This window comes from Squalius cephalus (assembly GCF_949319135.1).
Source record: "Squalius cephalus genome assembly, chromosome: 7".
Taxonomy (NCBI): Eukaryota; Metazoa; Chordata; class Actinopteri; order Cypriniformes; family Leuciscidae; genus Squalius; species Squalius cephalus.
This window is the reverse complement of record NC_137128.1, coordinates 12,468,673-12,492,276: the sequence shown is the minus strand read 5'-3', so window position 1 is coordinate 12,492,276 and position 23,604 is coordinate 12,468,673. Positions and strand designations below refer to the sequence as shown.

Here is a 23,604-nt window from a genome sequence, read left to right as displayed (position 1 = left end):
CAAAATTTATGGGTGGAGAGTATATAAATTAATGATGCAAGGTCATTTACTAAGGTCTGCGCTAGTCAATTCACTGATATTTGCGCCATTATTTACCGCCCCCAAAAAGCATGTCTTAGGGGACGTTTACACGACAACGAAATGCTTAAAACAGAGAAGTTTTTCCTTTGAGTTTTCCACGTACATACATTGTCAAAACGATCCCCATTCACACGAATCTGCGAAAACGACTAAAAACGCTGTATTTGCTGCCAGGCCATTAGACGGCGATGAAACACTATAGACTGAACACGTAATACGCATGTGCATGACATCATCGTCTTCAGAGATTCACGTTTAAATGGAGACTGTTTTCAAAAACGTGCATTTTAAAGACCGTTTTCAAAAGTTCGCATTATCAGGCACCGTTGTCAAAACACAGTTGTCGTGTAAACGAACGACCAAAATGCATAAAAAGTTTGACCTTTATAGTTGAAAATGGTGTCATGTAAAACAGCCCCTTAAACCAGATGCTAATTTGCGCTGCTCTTGGTAGATTGCACTGGCCAATATGGAAATGATCCATTAAATGTTCTTTGCAGAACTTTCCACTCCCATCGGCACTTTTGTTGGATTGTGTTCCCATGCTAATTTGCCTTGTTTAGTAAATCTGGCCCTTGGTGTCTAGGTCACCTGGAAGTTTCTAGTAATCCTGAAAGCTGGTTCAGGTGATTTTATTTAGGGTTGGAGCTGAACTCTACTGGACAGTGGCCCTCAAGGAACTGAGTTTGACAACCCTGGTCTAGATGGTTCATTTTTTTTATTTGATTGTATTGTGCACTAGAGTGCATTTGAAAAAGGAAACTCTCTCAGTGAAGAGCTCAACTCAACCCTCATGTTCTTTCAACCTGTGTGCATTTATTTTTTTGTGGAAAATGAAAGATGATATTTTAAAATGTCTTAAAATCAGTGGTTTTTTTTTGTCCATATAATTAAAGTCACTGGGGTCCAGTGTTGTTTTGGGGTCCAGTGTTGTTTTGGACCCTGGTGTCTTTCATACCATAGTATATACAGTAGATGGTTTCAAAGATAAAAGACAAGAATCAAAAAGGTCAGAATTTTGAAAAGGTAACCAAGCTGGCAGATCTGAGGTTCAGAAACTCAACTCACTCTCTCTGATGTTCTCCCAAGCCCACTGGTCGTTCTTGAAAAAACCGTGTCGCTTGATTTCATCGACTCCATTGCGTCCTAACCGCACTTCCCTAGTGAGAGATGAGATGAGATGAGATTAGCACAGTGTATTTTGAGTTAACATGCTTTCGTTCAATCCCTGATATGCAACTGATCAGTGCTGAAAACACTTACTATATTTTATTTGTAGCTAAAAAGTGTTTTTTGTATGCAAACCTGTCGGTGAGGAAAGCACAGATGAGGTTTTTTGCATCCTTTGAGATGTCGCTGTCCTCGGGGAAGGTCAGGGCATTCTTGTGATTCATGATCTTGCTGTAGGTGCCCACCAGAGAGTCAGCATAGAATGGCGTGTCACCTGAGGATACATTGAACAACACATAACACTTATTCTTCTGAATGCTTCCTCTATCCCAAGCTTTGTGATCCCTCCATCTGTTGGGAAGTCTCGCATTCTTAGAAATGTGTCTTCGTCTTTCGAGTTTAGTTTCTAAGAATTTAACCTGGAGCCAAAATGAACGAACAGCTACTCTTGTGCTTCTGCCAAGACCTTCCCTCTTGATGTAGGGATCTATGCTCAGAAGTGTAGCTTTTAATAGACAACTTCTATGGTAATTTGCAACATGAGGATTCTAAACAAAGCAGTTTGAAATGTGATGAGATATAAAGACTGTGCGCCACAAAATAATATGAATAATAAGAGAACATGTCTTTCTAATGAGCTGTCCTTGCACAAGCACTATGTACTCTGATTCACCAACAAATGGCTTATAACCTGGTTATTTAATCAAATCACACAAGTTACCAGTTCATACATAAATCAAGAAAAGAACACTCCTTTTAAAATCACTTAAGTGGTCAATCACTTCTGCGAAAACTCTAGTTATAACAACTGAAGCTGACTACACTACACAATGAATCTCTTGTTTTCATTTATATATAAATATATATACAGTATATACATGCAAATATTTCTTATATATATATATTTGTATTAAATGTACACTATGTAACTTTTGACCTTCAAGCAGTTAAAAAGCAAAACTGCATGCATTTTGTGGAAGAATATTGTTTTGGTTGTGCTTTGGCTCTGCGGGACTGTGCGGATGAATATGACCCTTCACGTTAGATACAGTTTTACAATGAACTCTGTTTGAGAGCTACTTATGACACTTTATCTGTTCAATAAAACACCTTACTCACCACTAAAATACAACATCACATCTCGCCATCTACGAAAAGCCAATGTTGATCTCGTTTTATTACGAACTCTGTCGTGTTCTCTTTTTGCCAGCAGACTCTCCTCGTTTCAGCGTTTGTTAAACCGGGTGATTCCCCAGAGCTTTCTCGCTCGTTGTGACAAGTAACCTCTGCCACCCCACACCAAACGCACGTCAAAGTAGCCGGAGCAACTACTCTCTATTGGCGGATATGACGCGATGTATGTACGCAGCGAAAACCATCCCGACAGGTCTAAAATATAAATACTTAGACTTGCCATAGTGAATCAGGGTAAGACAAAAACACGTTTTGGGAGAAAGACTGATGATGTAATGACTTAATGACTTAAAGGAGAACTCCGGTCAATTTTAACATTGAGCTCATTTTTTTGTACATGTGGAGTGCTGTCAATACAGAGAACAACGACAAAAAACGGTGTTGCCTACACCGAGTTATTCTATTTTTAAAATTTGCACCCTGTTGACTTCAATAGGGCAAGTAGTAAGCCTGCTTTTTAGCCTCTTAACATCCTTTAAGTGTCATTACAAGTGCACAGAAAATGTGAGTGATTCCTTCCGAGTGAACACGGGTGGATCTGACTGCAGTAGATGTTAGAGATATGAATAAAAACGAAGTTAATTCAGCCAGCGCTCATACCTTTGTTTACATCCTGTTTTCGGTGGAACGCCATAGTAATCGATTTTCGAGTTCACGCGCGTGATCATTGGTAACTAAACCTATGCGCGTGAACTCGACAATCGATTACTATGGCGTTCCACCGAAAACAGGATGTAAACAAAGGTATGAGCGCTGGCTGAATTAACTTCGTTTTTATTAATATCTCTAACATCTACTGCAGTCAGATCCACCCGTGTTCACTCGGAAGGAATCACTCACATTTTCTGTGCACTTGTAATGACACTTAAAGGATGTTAAGAGGCTAAAAAGCAGGCTTACTACTTGCCCTATTGAAGTCAACAGGGTGCAAATTTTAAAAATAGAATAACTCGGTGTAGGCAACACCGATTTTTGTCGTTGTTCTCTGTATTGACAGCACTCCAAATGTACAAAAAAATGAGCTCAATGTTAAAATTGACCGGAGTTCTCCTTTAACTAATTTTGAACCAAAAATGGTGGACTTTTACATAGTGTACCTTTAAATAATAGAAACAAATTAATACAACGTCCTCACGTTTAATTAATATATTAATTGATATAATAGACAAATATATTTGCCTATTTTTTTTCTGCATGTCATGTGCAAAAAACAAACAAAGGTGATGACATATGAAATAATGTGGTGACAATATTGGCATTTAGCATATAAATCCATGTATGGGAAACGGACTACCAGTTTAATGCTCCCATGCAAATCAAACCAACTTTCAACTGTCATAAAACGCAAGCACATGACATTTACTATGCTGCTTGAATTTGTTCTGAATAACAAACATATTCACATAAGCTAAATTTGCTCCTGTGAATAAGAATTATTTAACCTAAAGTGTTTTTCTTAGATTACCCACTGACTGCAACCGTCAAATCTAACCCAATGGCACAGCAAGGCTGACTAACAAAAAAATAAACGTTCGCCTGATAACCTGTGGGCAAAAGCTGCAAATGCATTCAAGCTTTTTTGCAAATGCGAGACTGATGCTAAACTCACCAACGAGCATCTCATAGAGGAAGACTCCCACAGACCACCAGTCACACTCTCGGCCATAGTAGCCGTCTCCTCCCTGCGACTTCAGTACCTCTGGAGAAATATAGTCTGGAGTTCCTACTGCTGTGTCACATCGTACCATCCCATCCTGAGAGGAGGAAAACAACAGAATAAAGTGTACGGCAGAACTCAAACAACAGTGCTTTGTAGGAATGGTTCAGGATGTCATTCACCAACTGACTTGTTCATAGCTTTAGATGTAGATATTTTTTAGATTATAGTTTTGATTTTAATATTTTTTAGTAATGGTGCTTTAAAGGTATAAGAGATTGTGTGGATTGCTGTAAACAACATTCACTGCACTGTGAGACAGACAGCTGCCATTTCATCCAGTACAAAGGATCATTTTTTTATTTTTTTAAATGTTTATATACAGTTGTAATGATAACTATGATGGTGGGTTATTCTTGGGTCATACCCAAGTAGAGAAGCTAAAGAAAATGTTTAATTACATCATATGATGAATGACAATTATTCTTACTTCGTCTGTATGTCAAATGCAGATTCCTGAACTGTTGTATTTCAATTGTTAAATGTCTTAATTTCCATTGAACATCAAGTATGGGGTTAATTGATGTAGTTTTCCCAAATAAGATTCGTACACAGTTTAATTTACAATATATCAGGTGAAATTCTATCATACAGTAAGAAGTGATGTCCGGCATAGGAAAATTAACATCTTCAAACTTTATTTAAATATTATTAAAAATTAGTTAAAGATATTTTAAGCATATTGCATAGTTGTGCTTGTAGTCAACTGTTTAATTTGTGAGAACGCAATGAAACATGCCAAATTGTGCCGACAACATTTTTGGTCAGGCTGTCATACAAAGAAATGATGAACATGCAAACACAAGAGAGAATCAACTAAATATTAATAACTGATTATGTTGTAGTCAATGTATGTGTTTTCCTGCAAGGTTTTTGTTGTTCTATGCAGAACAACAAATGCAGACCCCCCCCCCCCCCCCCACCCCCTTCATATTTAAAATACTTTAATCCTCATATTTTGATGGTTTAATTGAACTTGTCGGTCACTCTACTGTACACAGTATTGTGGGAATATACTGTACAATACTGTGCTAAAGTACAATCAGATGCTTCACAAAAACATTTTTGTGTGTTTATTACACAACAATATGGTTATCAGATCTAGGAAAGGATTAGGTATTCTACACTAAGCACACACACACACACACACACACACGTGACAATGACTTCTATGAAAATGTGTAGTTTCGCACGTCTCTAGTACCTTGTTCATTTTCATGCAGGTCCCAAAGTCTGCCAGCTTCAAGTGGCCTGCCTTGTCTAACAACATGTTGTCAGGCTTCACGTCCCTAAGACGAATGTTAACACACGCACATATTGGTTATCTTCAAAACTTCAAGCAAGCAAGCACACCAGAAAAGTGCAGTTTAATGTGTGCGTGAGACCTGTGAATGAAGCCCATGGAGTGGATGCCGTCCAGTGCCAGCACAACCTCAGCAGTGTAGAAACGTGCCCACTTCTCAGGCACATCATAGTTGCTCATCAGGTTGACCAGGTCTCCGCCTGGCATATACTCCATCACCATGTAGAGGTAGCGGTTGTCTTGGAATGCATAAAACAGCTGGATGACATAAAAAAGAAAAAAATGATATACATCTTAATAAACATCTCAACTGTTTATGTTCACTTAAGACACATCTGACTGTTTACAAGGATACTTCCCAATATGGGCATTTCAAGCGCAAGACGACGTGAAAGAGTTCAGTATTCACGCGTTTTCTACAGACACAGATTTCTGATGTTTACGCACAGAAAACTTCCCACACAGCAAGTAACTGAGTTCTCTTTCTCGTCTTCTTACACTTGAATATTTCATGTGGCGAGGCTTAAACTTTCGTGACGATGCATTACTGGCCCATCAACTGTCCCGAGAGTCGTTCACGTTTGTTCTCACAACACTGCATTGCTAGAATTCATAAATACAAAACCGACCAACTGGCGAACAGGGCTGTCAAAATGGCTGAAAAGCTAAGTTTGAATTTCTTTCTTAAATAAAAGCAAAATTCAAAATATATTCGAATTCTAAAGGCAATATTTCATGTTAGAGGAAAAAAGTGCTGTTTTGTCTCCTATGCACACAAGAGGGAGCAAACGAGTGCAATAAGCAAATATTAACCAAATCGAGCATCGCATCTTTTATTGAAATGAAATTCACTTTTTAAAGTGCATTAACGTTTGAAACAACTGTTCTTAAATAAAAAAGAATTTCCTTAATGTGCATGCAAGGAAAATTAGGTTACAATTATTGTGCATAAAACTGTGTTTGTGCATCAGTAACCTGAGAAAACACGCTTCAACACACACCGTAATGAACTACATGAACACGAAATAGTCAAAAACACCAGATGGTCAACTTGATCTGCAGCGAGTGCTAATAAGCGCTTTATGTTGACAATGTTTCCAGCTGATGAAAACACATGCTCAGCTCTGACCGATGTGCAGGTATGGGGTCAAGTGTGTCGTTGCATGATTTTTGCCCCCAACTGAGAGGGTTTTCGTCAGCAGGAAGCCTTTTCCCGCCATTTTTCAAATGAACAACGCAGCCGCACTGTGCTGTTTAGTGGATAAGCTAACAAAAACCAACCAGTTGCTCCAACATCATCACCATGTCATGCCGATGCGCGCCTCGTGACACACCAAAAATTTGCATGCACGGTTTTTGCATTCGAATGTGCCGGGGTTTTTTATTCTACAAATATTCTAAATTGTTATTTTTATTTGACAGCTCTACTGGTGACTGACACAATTTCATATGCTCGCCAACGCTGATCTTTACTCGCATTTGGCGCTTGGCGAGTGTTCATTTTATTCATATACAAGCATCATGCTCAAGAATACAACAAAATGGGTAACACTTTACAATAAGGTTCATTAGTTAACATTAATGTATAAACTAACATGAACTAACAATGAGCAATACATTTGTTACTATATTAGTTCATCTTTGTAAATGTTAGTTAATAAAAATCCAGCTGTTCATTGTTTGTTCATGTTAGTTCACAGTGCATTAACTAATGTTAACAAATACAACCTTGGACTTAATGTTTTAGTAAACGTTATAATTAATATTAACAAAGATTAACAAATGCTGAAGAAGTATTGTTCATTCTTAGTTCATGTTAACTAAGGTAGTTAATTAATGTTAACTAATGAACCTTATTGTAAAGTGTTATCACAATATACAATATATAAACTTAACATGATCAATGGCAACAAAAACAATAAGCTTTATGCCGAGGGTCACATGAACAAACAGGAAAACAGCTCTCATCGTATCCGCTCGTCAGAGAAAGTGTTAGCAGACATACGAACTGACGGCGATATCTATGCACCTTTATGCTAATCAGCTAACCTAGCTAGCTATTTTTATTGTTGCCATTTTATTCAACTTAAATAACCAAATTTTAATGGGAAGAAAAAAAAAAACTTTTAGATAACAATCTGCATCTGCGATGGACATCGGTTGTGGCTCCGTCATTCGTAACTGCTTTGAAGGCATCTTGAGCAAAACGTTATATTTAACGAAGCGCACACAAAAGACCTGAGGTTTGTTGTTGCACATAACCTGAATATAATGTATTCAGTTTTCAAATCTGTTTTTATATTAACTAGAGAGCAACTAGACATCCATCCACATTCAAGACAAAATCACACAGCTGATTATGATTAATACTCATAATTAATCAATTGATTCATACCTGTACTACCCAATTACTGTTGGCAAAGGCCATAATATCTCTCTCTTCCCAGAAGAAAGCAGAGTCCGACCTCTTGATCATCTCAAACTTGCTGAGCAGCTTCATGGCGTACACTTTCCTCGTGGCTTTGTGCCTAACCTACAGAACAGGAAGACAGGGAACATGAATAGAGCTTGTTATTTACTTTACCTTCACTATGACACACTAAGAAAACAATATAGAAAATAACTCTCACATGACTTCTACTGTATTCACACAGACGGAAAGTTAAAAATGTAATGCAAAAACAAACTGCACATGTAGAAGTGCTGGGCAGTGTGACCAAAAATCTAGATTCTAGCAGTCCCTCTGTATTTTATTCCTTTCATTGACTGGGCATTTACTTAGAGTTGCTTATTTCTCTGTCAGCAATGGTGCACGAAGTACTACACAAATACAGTAAAAGAACACACAGCTTCCCTCGTAAAATATTACTCCAGTAAAAGTACTCATTTTCATTTTACTTGAGCACAAGTATAAAAGTACTTTATATGTAATGTACTTAAGTATTAAAAGTAAAAAATACTGACAGATGAAGTGTGATTATTTACACTAGTAAATGAGTGCAGACAATTTGCAAAAGACAATCTGCAAAAAAGCAAGTTTGATTTAATTAGCAAAACTTAAAATAAAATAAAAATCTAAATATTAAGCTTAATATACTAAAATATAAATTTAAGATACTCAAGTTATTCAAGTGTACAAACAAGTAGGGCTGTGAAACGATTAATCGCATCCAAACTATATATATAATAGGGCTGTCAAACGATTAATCGCGATTAATCGCATCCAAAATAAAAGTTTGTGTTTACATAATTTATGTCTGTGTACGGAGTATAATTATTTTCTATATATAAATACACACACATGCATATATATATTTAAGATAATGTGTTCTTTATATATAAAATATTTATATATAATATAAATTATATATAATATAAATTATATATAATATAAATATATATACACAGTATATACATGCAAATATTTCTTAAATATATACATGCATGTGTGCGTATTTATATATAGAAAATAATTATACACCGTACACACACATGTATTATGTAAAAACAAACTTTTATTTTGGATGCGATTAATCGCGATTAATCGTTTAACAGCCCTTATATATATATATATATATATATATATAAAATTATACACAGCTCACACACACACACATATTATCTAAACACAAACTATTATTTTGGATGCCGTTTCACAACCCTACAAACAAGTATAAAGAATATACCATATTGTATTTTAAAAAAATGTTTGGGAACCACAGCTACCAGTGAGATGTCGTATGGGGCAAAATGTGTTAACAAAAACGCTATACTGTTTTATACTGTATAATTTGACATTTGCGGGATCTGAGCACTTTTCATTCAAGAATGGTTGTCTTCATGTCCTCAGTCAGCTGCGAGTCAGCAAGAACGGTGTCACTGAAGAGATGAAGCACTGGTTTGAGGGACGAGACACTAACAGTGTTCACCAGACAAGGCATCAGTGAGCTCCTGAAGTGTCCTCAACAACTTGTTCACGGCCTCCAGTAAATTCATGTCCTGCCAGCTTTCAACACCTGACTTATTTGATGCACTGTAGCGACTGAGCGTCTCCCAGCTGTTAACAGACTGTTATGTTAGCTGACTGGCTAGCAATACCCAACATGCCATTTGGCGGTGTAATTCTGCGAATGTACACTTTTTATAATAAGCTAAATGCTACACCTGCTCAGCATTTCTCATGTAAACATTCTTTATTGTAATGTACACTGTGTAATCATGATCATATATTTATGTGCTTCATGTTTCACGTTTAGTGTTCTGCACATGTCAGAACATGGATGTTTATGTTGAATCTTTGTCATCAGAAGACAGAGGTATATGATCACGCATGTACGTCATAGTAATAAGTTCTGGAAGACAGGCGATAGAAATTGATGATGATTCTTTCTAAAGAAATATGAAGCAATGCAAACTTTTGGGCTAAATGTATCAATATCTATCAATTGGTTTAGCATGTTGACACCCGTCACTGTAATAGTTTTATAATAATTCTAATGATAGACAGTTTGTCAAGATGAAATAAGAAAGCCATGGTAAAAGCTCTTCATGATGAACAGCGTCACATAGTTTCAGCTACGCATCCAGTATGGTAGTACATATCATATGTGGAATTAAAACAAGCACTAATATATAAATGTAAAAAAAAAGTTTTTGGTAAAAAGTTGTAACAAATTTTTTTTTTTGTAATTCTAGGTAATGGTATATACAGTATGACAGCATTAAAACTAACCAGTAATGGCAGTGACAAGGCCGATATATCAGCCGATATTACACCTTTTTCAAATATCCGCTTTTCAAAAGACGACAATACGCGATACACTTACCAGTTGTACTTCTCCAAATGCCCCTCTTCCTATGACCTTTACCACTTCATAGTCCTCTGCTCTCATCCGCAGCTCCCGAATCTTGCTGATTGTGTCCTTATCTAGAAACAAACACACACATGCACAATATAACCCAGAGCTGCAAGAGGCAATCAAGGGTCAATTTTATAAAGCGCTTTGGAGATTCATATTTTGTGAATAAAGTGATAAATTATGTTTTTTGCACAAAAAAAGCATTCGTGTCGCTTCATAAAATTGAGGTTAAACCACTGGAAGTCACATGGATGGAGGGACAGAAAGCTCTCAGATTTCATCAAAAAGTTCTTCATTTGTGTTCGAAGATGAATGAAAGTCTTACGGGTTTGGAACGACTATGAAAACGACGATTTTTGAGTGAACTAACCCTTTAATGCTACACCTTTCTGTTTGCATCACAGGCCGTATCATTCCTGTGCTTCAGTCGAGCAAATCACAGTCCTAAAACCTGGACTAACTGATCGCAGCGCACTCTCTCAGTGTTTGCACACAGCATCGGCTGCCAGCTGGTCCAGATCGACGCCGAATGGCACGTTTCGCCACAAGGGTTGTTCGACACAATGGTGGAAAAGCAGCTAGAGTGAGTTCTTATAAAGTCCTGTAGATCTCTCCCCCTTCACTCTAATAAACCATTTCATCATATGCACTTCTGGCTGTGCCTTTAGACAAGCATCTGCATATTGTTAAGAATCCATTAACAAAAGAGAGGGAGGAATTAGACAACCTCGCTGTAGGAGGAAGTGGATAGGAATCATTTAGGTGAGTTTGTGTAGCACTGAGGGCCCTAAAGGCTTTATCTGACACAACAGCTCTGCTTCAATAGGGGACAGATAACATTCAGACAGATTTAGTCATCGCAGAGCGAGTCACATTTGGCACAAGTATGCATGGACGGGGCGGAGGGGCGTCCAACAGATTTAAAAATACAGCAGAGAAACAATATGATTTGAATCATATTCATTCAATTTAATGATTCGTTCAAGTTTGAAAACGTTAGAACAAATAGGGCAATTGCACACTTGCATGTGTGGCTCATTACAAAGTGTTTAATTAATAGTAAAGAAATGTAAATGTAGAATGTGAATCGATACACATTTATGGTTAATGTATTTGTAAACATTTTTTGACCACTTACTTTTAATTGAATTAATTGTTAATAAAGGAAAGGTAAAAGCACTTAAAGGCACAATATGTAAGTTTTCGCCGCTAGAGGTCGTTTACTCTAAACAAAGGAGTAGTTTGATGATGCCTTGATTTCGCTGAATCATGGGAGTTGATGTCTTCGCCTCTACAGCCGGTGGAGAATACGACGGGACTCGGGCAGAAATCATATTCATGGATGACCGGTAATGTTTTATAGATTCATTAACGTTACAAAAGTCGCTGGAGCGATTGCTAATGAGAGACGAGCGCGACACACGGCTCGAGAGCAGCGGAGCTTTTATTATCCCGCAGATGCTTCCACTTCTTCAGGTCATGTGTATGTAGGTATGTGTGGTTATACAGCGCTGTTTTATGATAATAGATACATGTGAGTGTGTTGAAAGTTGTTATAATGCTACTCTGTGCGTTCGCTCGGCGGCTACGATACGAGACACTTGTTGCACACGGCAGTGAGCTAGATCGACATTAGGCATGGTAAAACGGTACTCGCGGTAAATCAAGAAAACAAGATTTCAACATTAAGACTAACTGTCTCAGTGTTTCCCACACATAGACTAATTCGTGGCGGTGTGCCACAGAATCAACACCGGCCGCCACATATTGTGTTTTGTTATACTTTTTTTTTTAAGGTTATTTAAAACACGCAGCGTATTCGTTTAGCTGCATTTCCTTTCCCTGCTCTCCCTCTGTCTTTCTGTCATTCACGCGTCTCTCTCACTCACATACTCACATACATACATACACACACACACACACACACACACATACACACACACACACACACACACCACACACACACACACACACACACACACACACACACACAGCCCCTCCCCTCCGTGCACACCGCGTCTGTCTCCATGAAAACGAGATCATCCGAGATCAAAAAATATTTTATATTCTGAATACAATGTTGTCAGTGTGTTAAAGTGTGAGTCCCGACCCTTAGCAAACAAGCGATTGCGCCTTCTTTAGTAAGTTAACTAACGTTAGGTGCAAGTTTGTGGTAAAATGCAGTTGGGCTGTCGAGGTCAAAACACTATATAAGCGGTTATGTCATCTTTAGGGTGTTAAATGTGTGGATTTTGGGTTGGGTGTGTGGATTTTGTGAAGGTGTGAAGCATTTTTTATTAATATTTAATATAATAAAGTTCTGTGTTACGAATTATTAACGAACAAATTATTTTGAACCACATCAGATCAGCAAAAGGACGAGACACCTCAGCATGTCCTACACATGTCAAAGTGCTTATTCCATAAAATCTGAATACAGATGTACGCTATGTAAGGTGTGCGCATACAGCCTAATTTGCCTTGTACAGTTATTCACTAAGGTTATGCAATTATGTTGTGTTGTACAATATTATCTTATTTCGTAAAGTAATAGTAAATGTACAAAAAAGGTTAAACTGGTTTAATACAGTAGAGCGCAACATCGTAAAAGAGACTATTATTGTAAAATGTATTATTTAGGTGAATCAATTTCTGCAAAAAAAATCCCAGATAATATTATGTTAATGCTTAGTATTTCCTGCATAGATTTACATACGTAAATCTATTTTGTGTTGAGTTAATCTAACTTGTGTCGTCAGTGTGCAGTACACATACCCATTTAATTGATTTCATACATTGTAACATTTACTGTCTATTCAAGCAGGATAAGCAAAGTAACAATTCATTTCCATACATATAGAATAAAAACGAATCCTGTGTGACTGAAACACAGGTGACTTTAGGTCAAGGTTTTGGCTGTTAGGCTTGAACACTTCACCGCCTGCTGGCAGTTTCTGTGAGCAATCCAGTCATGGTGAATGAGATCAGGTCCCCCATAGATGAGTGGCTAGAATGCAATGCAATATTGTTGCTTTTCGTTTTGTTTTGGAGCAAATGGGAATGTGAAAATTATATTTGCTATGATGTCTTATTTTCTCATTTACCCTAATATAGTTTACTTCTGCGTTCCAAAGATGGAAATGTAAAAAGGATCCATTGTAGTTGCTAGGTTGTTCCGGGTGGTTGGTTACTGGCCCAAGTCCAAAGAACCCACCCGTGTCTCTATGACATTCTACATCCCAGATAAGTCTATTAAGAGTAATAGCACAATATCTGATGCTGTTCGTGTCCGTAGCACAAATTATATTAAAGTTACAGGCCCAAGTTTACCACTTAGAGCAGTAAAAACTGTCATACAACGTTATGCCTCCAATGTAACGGTGAGAGAGAGAGAGAGATAATGACATGTGGGTGACCACCATGCAGTCCCGAAAGACCTTTTGTTGAGGGAATACTTGGACAGACAAAATAGTGTCTGACTGAGAGTACTGACCCAAAAACAATCCCCGCTTGCAGTTAAGCAGCCTCCAATGGTTTAGAACAAGCTCCAGACAAAATACTTACATCTATTTAAGAAGTTATCGATGCTTTTGTTTTTCCTCAGGGCCGGAAAATCAAGGTCATAAACCAGAGCATCCAAACTGTCCTGAAATGAAACAAAAAAACAAAGATTACTTCAGTGGAATGTGCATTTTGTATCTTCTGATCGGTAGTTGTGCTGCATATAATCATTATTTATCACTTTCACAGACTAGACGATAAATGTTTTTGCATCCTTTTGTTTTTGCAAGTCATGAATGAACCATCCGCGGTAAAATGAATGAATTTGCAGTGTTCTCTGATAGCAGAAACTCGTAGTGTAGGTGACCTCAGTCAGTCAACATGATAAAGCACAGCACATTGTAAGCATGCTAAAAACTAGTCTTGAAATTGATCATCTTCAAAGCACAGCCACTACAAATATTAAAGCTCAAGTTCTAACTCACAAGTCAATGCACCTATATCCACAAATCATTAGTTTGTTAAGTTTTATTGATTTATATAGCACATTTAATAATGACAGCGTCGACCAAAGTGCTGCACAAAATAAAAATAGACACATAAAACAGATACATAGATACATAAAATAAAATAAAATAAAAATCACAAATTTACCCAACAATAAGAATTAACACATAGTAAAGTATTATTACAGCAATTACTCCAGCCCATGACCCATTTTTTGACCCGACCCAAATTATAAGTCTTAAGCAATGATTTAAAAGCCTGAAGAGAATTGGCAGATCGTACACACAACGGTAAATTACTCCATATTCCACAATCTGATCTCCCTTAAGTTTCAAGTGTTAGGTATTGGTCTGATGGTAAGAAAGAAGATCAGACAGGTAGGATGGTGTCAAGCCAACCAGGGACTTATAATAATACCTTAAACTCAATTCTAAACTCAATAGACCTTATGCGCCAGAGAAACGAGGACACTGCCATCTTTAGAATATTGTCTTTCAACTTTCGTTTTTGCGGTCGCTCTGTATATTTCTATGGCATTTCTGTCCAGAAGTAATTAGCTTTTGAAGTGGATTTACTTAATGTAAAGTTAACAAAAGTTATCATGAGGACTGTAATGTTTAAAGCAGATGTCTTAACAAATGTCAGTAGACCGGGAAGATTTTAAAACGAGCCGTTCATTAATAAACACGCAAAATCGCTGTGAAAATACAGACCGGAAGTCAAAAGACAACGAGCGCAGCGCTGAAAAGGGGCGGGGCTACATAAGGTCTATAGGAAGATAATGCAAACTATTTAAAACAGGAGTAATACAGGAGACGTTGATCAAAGTAACCATCTGATTCTGCACGATCACACACTGATTGATTTACCTGTTGTTTAAATACACACCAGCAAGTGCCGGTTCATTGTTATGTGGCAGGCTTGCAGCCTTAGGCTATGTGTGTATTATTTTTCACATCCATCTCCATGCCTCATACAGACAATACAAAAAGCAAATGTGTGATCAACTGTGAATGTACATTTATGGAACAAAAAAGTCACTCACTTTGCAATAACCAAACAAAACATGCCTTGAGAGAGCACACTTTGATTGTGTGATGTAGTCTACCAGAATGCAGTTAGAAGAATTACCCCAAAATTCAAGATATGGGGGCAGAAAAATGCCCTCTAAAATGTGTGTTTTGGTCTTAATATTAAGCAATATTACACAAGCAAGGGTGCTTTTTTGCTAATATTAGCATTGCAAAGTATTGCAATATTGATTTGCAAATGTGATTTAGATTTTATTAGGGGTGGGCATTGGCAATATACCAGCAGAAATCTGTCAAGCTGTAGGGATACTGGACTATCGTCTCTATCATGGTTATGCTCACGTTAGCCTTGTGGTTAAAAAAAACAAGTGATTTTATACACAGCAAAATACATAGTACACCAATACACAGCAAAAAGAGGACGCATTTTGGTGCATGCGCGCTCTTGTCTAGAGAAGTATCTGAGCGCACACACCTGAAACGTGCGCCACATGCACATAAAACCGCTGCTCATTCAGCGTGTGAGTCCTGAACAGAGCATGTGCATGTGTATCATATATTAGATCAGTGCATTCGGTCTTAAAGTGACAGCAGCCTAATATATCTGCGGCCATCTGTATCATTAATGTTAATCAAACAATCTTATTGCTCTTTACTGAATCGCTTTTGTAAATTTAATAAGAATAAATGTATAGCCTATTTAATTTATACAGTGAAGACTATGCAGGGTTTTTTATTTTTTTATTATTACTTTATACAATTTATGCAGTATTTATATAGGTCTTTCTAGAGCCTGAAGTTTTTTAGGTAGGTCTATTTCATTTTTGTCTTTGTTCCATTGTAGCTACTTTTTTGTTCTATTTAAAGCAAAAAGAACTAGGCTATATTGTGATATACATATCCTTATCGTGAAATAAAATAACTCAAAGTAAAGTTAAAAGTAAAAAAGAAGTTCATATTAAGTGACTTTTAGTAATTTTAGACAATATTGTCTAGGCCTATATAGTCTATTTTTGCTCAATTTCACCAACGAAAACAGATCTGAAACAAGTAATAAAAACTCAGTGAGTGTTTTAGCGCAATTTTCTGACGTGATGGGATCACAACACTAAGAGATAGTAAATCTTTTCCTGGATTTTTTTTGTGCGTTCCCGAGATTAGACCTTCCTTAACATAATGCCGAAAACCCGAAGTCTCTAGGTGGTCTGGTTGAGGAGTAGATAGAACTGGAAGATTGGTGCGCACAGACAGAACAGAAATCATGAGTTAACAATCGCAATTTTGTCCGGTGGAAAATTGCGCTAAAAAGCCACAGCAGAACCGTTGCACGTCTTTGTGAAGGACGCATGACTCAAGCCATGTAAGGTTATCCTGGAAGAAAGCTTGCTTCCTTTTGCTCTGAGAATGTTCCCCATGCTCCATGCCACACACTCAGGACAGTCAAGGTGAGGATGGAGGACCCCCATATCTAGACCCTGTCACGGCCAGCCCAATCTCCAGACCTGAACCTAGCTGAAAACCTCAGGAATGCGATCAAGAGGAAAGACACAAAGTCACAAGCCATCAAACAAAGCCGAGCTGCTTGAATTTTTGTGCCAGGAGTGGCATAAAGTCACACAACAGCAATGTGACCGGCTAATAGAGAGCACGTCAAGATGAATGATAGCTGGGATTGGATATCAGGGTTATTCCAGCAAATATTGATTTCTGAACTCTTCCTTAAATAAAACTTTAGCATGGTGTTGAATATAAACTTGTTTTCTTTGCATTTTTCAAGGTCTGGAAACATAGCAGCTTGTTAATTTGACCAGTTATCATTCAGCAAATAAATTCTCAAAATGACAATTTTTTTTATTTGAAGAAACATTGTCAGTAGTTTATAGAATACAACAAAAATGGTAATTTTACTCAAATATATACATATAGTGCTAAATTTGCAGTGGTCTCTTTTATAATATAGGCGCATATATATAGCATTTTTGAAAGAAGTCTACTCTGTTCGCCACGGCTACTTATATTGAATCAAAAATAGAGTACAAACAAACAGTAATATTGTGAAGTAATATTACAGTTTAAAATATTGTAGTATATTATAAAATGTAGTTTATTCCAGTGATCAAAGCTGAATTGTCAGCATCATTCATTACTCTAAATCACTCTAATGTGCTGCAAGGCTCGAAATTGCGACCATTCTGGTCGCATATGCTCCTGAAATTTAATCTGTGCGACCTAAAAATATATTTGGGAGCATTTGTGCGAGTGCAAATAATGGTTGTGGTGCGACCTGTTTTCATTTCTCTAAAAAACGTTTGCAAATTACTTCACAGTGTGTACCTTATGTGCGCTGATACGCGATGGCCGGACCGTCATTCTATCCAACGTTATATAACCAATCCCGGGGGATTTCCTGCATTGATTTTTTTTTGGCGGCTGCCAAAGCCTTTTGATCGGTGCGTGAGTGACTGCTGCGCTTGACGAGAGGAAGCCCCGGCCGCGCGCGCGCTCTCTCACGTCTTCAAACAACACGAGCGCTGTCTTGCTCTCTCTCCCTCGCGCATATTAATCAAAATCATTTGACACCATAGAAAAAGAGCGGAAGACCGAAGTTTCACGTGGAGCATTCGGAGATTTTTTTTTTCTCCTAAATTTCCGTGGAGTGTGAATTGTGCTAAAAAAATAAACTACCGGGATAATCAGACAACGCTTGCCGTATGCTACACGTCCACTAATGACACGTCCGATTCGCGAACTAATGACTCATTTGAACCGATTCACTTTAATGAATGGTTAAAACAACTGATCTGTCCAACACACTCACGAGATGTCTGAATCGGTGTATAACAAATCGGTAACACTTTACAATAATGTTCCACTTATTAAATTCTAGTTAACACAGTTAACATGTACTATTAATAAACTGGACTTTGTTAATTTTTTAACCATTGTTAATGTTAATTTCAACATTTGGGCTACTAATAGCCTACATTATTGAAATATTTTTTTTTATTTGTTAACATAGTTAATGCACTGTGAAGTAGGCTTGTTGCGATAGTCGGTGTTACCGGTGATACACGGTGTTTAACCCACCTACCGGTCATAGCACTTGACCACCGGCACCGTCACCATCGTGTTGAAGTTTTAGCCTATAGTAATAAAGCACTTAATTCAGTTAGTGACTACGTGCCTTCGTAATTTAGCGTAAGCGGAACGTTCACATATCGCGCCTAAAAACGCATAGAAAACGCTAGGCGCGCCGCGTTCTCCTTTTTCCAAAGCGCTCGGGTGGTTGCGCTCCGGAGGCATCTGTCGTTGCAAAGCTTGGTTCTTGTCACGCGACCTGCGGTGAGCTTGCGGCATTCTGAAAAGTTGAGATGTTTTTATCTCGATGCGGCGCGGACGCGCTTGGAAAAAACGAGCTTCCATTATGAGCGCGCATACCGCGCGCCTACATTTGAAATAACGAACTTGCGCGCGCAAAAGACGCGATATGTGATCAGGCCTTTAAGCAGCAGGTGTCCGATTTCATTTATCATTTGAGGAGAGTGAGGCGAGCTAACTGGCAAAGGATGGCGGAAGATCTGGTTTCAAAGAGAAATGCAAACGTGAGTTTAATTTTTTTATTAGTTTTTTTTTTTTTTTTTGCACTTAAGTGTCCAGTGATTATTCGGGTAGGCTACCTTATTTAACGAAGTTTTTGATGTTTGTTCGTTTCATATTCGATGGTTGTGCGGTGTTTTTTTTTTTTTTTTTTTTTTTTTTGCTGAAAAAGGCAGGCACTTTATTTAACGAATAGTGATTTTTTTTATATAATTTCTTGTTTGATACTTGCACGATGTGTGCAGTGGTTCGTTTTAATAAATGCACTTTAAAGGTGTTTCATAAGTGCTTTTGTTTAGTTTTTACATGGTGTGTTAAGTTATTATTCATTTTGCAATAAAGATGTGTGTAATACAAGCGAGTGTCTTATTGTTTTGTGTATTTTTATTAAGAATAAAATAAATTAACCCATGATTAATTCAAACAAATGCTACTGAATTGCCGCTAATTAAAGTGAAAGTAAAATTGAGACGTGTGCACGTCCGCATTTTCGGCCACCCGAAATCCCTGACACGCAACCCCGGTGACACCGGGATTATCGGTTTTTTTACACGTCGATTAACCGGTGGAAAAAATCCGTCACCGCAACATCCCTACTGTGAAGTAACATTAATGAACAATGAACAGCTGTATTTTTATTAACTAAGATTAACAAAGATTAATACAGCATACTAATAGCAATAGAGTGCCAAGTGCCAAGCAAAAAATGCAGGGACAGGTGTGTGGCAAACAATCAGGTTCATCAGGTTCGATTATTAAGGCTTTTAATCGGCAGGATACGTCAAATATAACCATACTGTCTATGAATATAACACCGCATACACCATCGCCAAAGAAGAGCTTGCCTTCACTAAATTTATGTCAAATGACAAATCATGTGCCAATATCATCGGGGTGAGATGATATAGAGCCAGAAGACCAAATTTCAAATCTTGGCCACAGGATGAAATAAAATCTGTTAATATATAATTTGTAGTTGTGGTGCTCCTTAATTTTTGGTGGGTGCTCCTAAATTTTTGCTGGTGCTCCTAACTTTTTGAAGTTGGGAGCACCAGTGCTACCAAGTAAAAAAGTTCATTTCGAGCCCTGTGCTGATTTGCTGCTCAGGAACATTTCAAGGATCGTTTTGATAAACTATTAAACTATTATGACAGAGACCTGGCAGTGAGTCCAGAGACAGAGATTAAGGCTTGTTTTAGTCTTTATATGAGTGACTGCACAGACTGATTCTCAGCAGAGATATTCATTTATGTAAAATTCACTTTTATAAGGCGTGTGTGTGTGTCCACACAAATGTGTGTAAACAACCAGCCTATAAATGGTAAAAATCCACCCACTCCTTTTTTATAATCCCAATAAATCATAAATAGTCTCTCCAAACGAGCAGTTCCAGATTTCCCTCAACTCTTACACAAGCCCCGGCCATGACTGATGCCGATGCCCTATTAGCATAGATCCCGCCCTGAGTGAGACGCAGCAGCCGCTGTTTCTGTCTCCTCGCTGTAGCAGCTGGAGATATGCAATGTCACCCAAAAATGTAAAAAAAACATTACAAATGTTCTGTTACTGGATGTACCAACAAGCATAAGAGTCTCCATAGACTCCATAGCATCTGAGCCACTGAGGACACACTGGTTGACTTTTGTTTATGAAGGAAATGTGTCCAAGAAAGCCGTTAAAGTGTTATATATTTGGGCAAATGATTTTATGCCAGACTGCTTCACAAACAAGGGTCAGTTCCATGCTGAATTTGCACTAAAGTTGTGTCTAAAAGATGTTTAGATTAACATGACGGTACATGCTAGTCGATGATTGAATCAACTCCACAACAACTACATAAATGTCTCCACTAACCATTCAGAAAAGTCTAAAAGTTGTAACTTCTTCCCAGGGCTGCACGATTATACCAAAAATCATAATTGTCGATTATTCCCTTGAATTGTAATCAATTACGATTACCACAATTTACATTGAATGATGTTGAATTGTTTGGCCATGGGACCCACATTTCCCCATGGTCATCAAGCCGCGACCCACCTTTTTAGGAATTATATAGGCCTATTATAATACATTTGTTTACACAAAAACTGTTGACACACACAAGTAGGCTACTGTCCCCCTTTACTTAATATACAAATAAATTGTAAGAATATGACTAATAGGCTACTGATAAATAAACAGTAGGCCTACGAGTTTAAGCTATTTAAATAGCAGTCCCAAACTAGTTTTTGTTAATACAATCTTGGTATGAGCCACCACAGTCATTTAAAAATATACAAAATAACCAATAAGTGGCAATTTGGGGTTATGGAAACAACAGTTACCATGGTGATACACAATACTTACAAGAACTGTTAAAGTGAGTGCAGGCTATGAGCGCAGTATAACAACTGACAGGACATGAAATTTCGTTTTTCTGAGGTGAGAGACTTTTTTATTTCGTATCAAGTTATGAAAATAACGATAGAATAATGGCACTGACATATAGCCTGACAACATCTCATCTGACCGCAAATGCTGAATCTGGACAACGCGTTTTTTTTCTAATTTAAAACGTAACGACGTTGCATGCTTGTAGTTTATTTTGCGCTGTATATAAAATTAAGCTATTAATATTAAGTTGAAGAGTGCGCGCTACCGCAGTTTAACGGCTGACAGGACAGGAAAGTCCGTTTTTCTGAGAGACTTTTTATTTCAGCATACACTTACGTCTCTGGTAGTTCCTATTGTGCTGGGTTCTCTGAAGTAACTGTTAGTCGTGGTTCGCCTCTCACAACGTAACATGCTCAAAACACCACGCAGAATAATGTAAGCGGCTTTTTTTTTTTTGGGGGGAATCACGGTTTTGAACGATTACGTAATCGTGGCATCCGTAATTGTAATCGCGATTAGAAATTCGATTAATTGTGCAGCCCTACTTCTTCCTGAGTGTCTCCATCATCATGTCCGACTCTGGTTCAAACATGTAAGGCTCAACACCGCTACTGACCATTTCTGACATTTTGGCTGCGTGAGATTCTCCAGTTTTGTTGTTGCCGGAGTATCCGAGGCAGCTGTAAAGGCTCCGCCCTCTTCTGGAAAGTGGGCCGGAGGCAGCAGCTCATTTGCATTTAAAGGGACACGCACAAAAACTGCGTGTTTTTGCTCACACTGGAAGAGGGACAAATTTGTCAAGCTATAATAAATTATCTGTAGGGTATTTTGAGCTGAAACTTCACAGACACATTCTGTGAAGTTGTGTTCTGTGAACATGCATCAGAGACTTATATTACATCTTGTAAAAGGGGGCATAATAGGTCCCCTTGCAGTTTTTAGCTGTCCATCCCTCTGGAGTGATGTGTCACAGGGATGCCAACTAAAGTAAATTTTATGTGATCAACTTTGTGCCTGACTACACAAAACACCACTGTTGATCTCGAAATAATCAACAAAATAATGTGCTACATTTAATATTCATTTAATTCAGCAATGAACATTACACCATAAGCAGCGATGAACATTATACCATATTTTAGTGTTTTCCTGCAAAGGGTGTCGAGGAAAATATTAAAATGATAGAAAAAGACTGTCATGCCCCCTTTAAAAGAGGAGCCTGAAGATTAGGGTTGGGCTCAGTTGAGTCTGAGGGTTTGAGTGATCACACAGCACGCTTGAACTAGTCACGGGTGACTTAGACATCGAGGATTACACTAGATTAAGATTAATCCTGTTGATGTCACTTATGCCACTGCAAACCTGGTTAGATCAGTCTGCAGTTTCTTAACCTTGAAAAGTTGATGGGCATGTATACATTATATACAGTATGTACAGTATATACACTGTACGCTACCAGTCAAAAGTTAGAAAAAATATAGTTTTAATAATATAGTTTTAATGTTATGCAAACCAAGGCTCTTATGCAAACCAAGGCTGTATTTGTTTAAATCAAATATAGTAAAAAAAAGTAACAATATAAAATATTACAAATTAACTCTTTCCCCGCCAGCGTCTTTGAAAAATGTTGCCAGCCAGCGCTAGCATTTTGGATCATTTTCACAAAAGTCTCATGGCCCCCAGATTATTTAGCTGTATGCATCTGAATGCAATATATCAAAAAACAGAACAGACCCTCTGCTTTTAAACAACATTTTTTTATTCTAGCATGCATTCTTTCTTTTATCAACAGTTGATACCACAAATGTATGAAAAATATATGCAGATGCATCAAAAAAGCAACATTTTAAACAAAAAGCTGAGAAAATCGAGTTGTTGTCAAAGACTACATCTGGATCGGATTCAGAACGATGCTCAAAACACAGATGGAGTAGATCGAGTCCATCATCCCTAATGCTTCACAGTCCTACACCTCGTCCTGGGTCGACATTTCATTCAGTAACGTTAGGCAGTTTTGATTTATTTGCTGTTTAATATGATCATCATGTTATTTTACAAACAGTTGTGGTCAGAATTATTGGCATCCCTGGTAAATATGATCAAAAATGGCTGTAAAAAAATAAATCTGCATTGTTGGCCACATTTATTGGCACCCCTAGAATTTTTTGCGAGTAAAATATCGCTGAAGTATATTTCCATTAATATTTACCTTTTTTTTAGCACACCAGGGTGACTAGGAACATGAAATTGTCCAGCTATGACTTCTTGTTT

General features: G+C 37.7%; 1 protein-coding gene across 4 annotated transcripts in view; it reads right to left on the bottom strand.

The window, feature by feature from the left end:
- The window catches only part of rock1 (Rho-associated, coiled-coil containing protein kinase 1), an 83,820-nt gene that overhangs the window by 35,343 nt on the left and 24,873 nt on the right, over window positions 1-23,604 (bottom strand). For all 4 annotated transcript variants that reach the window (XM_079877386.1, XM_079877385.1, XM_079877388.1 and 1 more), the window contains exons 2-9: window positions 13,889-13,970; window positions 10,292-10,392; window positions 7,861-7,998; window positions 5,548-5,723; window positions 5,367-5,451; window positions 4,055-4,199; window positions 1,387-1,525; window positions 1,150-1,241 (exon numbers count right to left, since the gene is read on the bottom strand). In XM_079877386.1, the coding sequence (XP_079733512.1) occupies window positions 1,150-1,241; window positions 1,387-1,525; window positions 4,055-4,199; window positions 5,367-5,451; window positions 5,548-5,723; window positions 7,861-7,998; window positions 10,292-10,392; window positions 13,889-13,970 (958 nt within the window). The remainder of the gene's footprint in view (window positions 1-1,149; window positions 1,242-1,386; window positions 1,526-4,054; window positions 4,200-5,366; window positions 5,452-5,547; window positions 5,724-7,860; window positions 7,999-10,291; window positions 10,393-13,888; window positions 13,971-23,604) is intronic.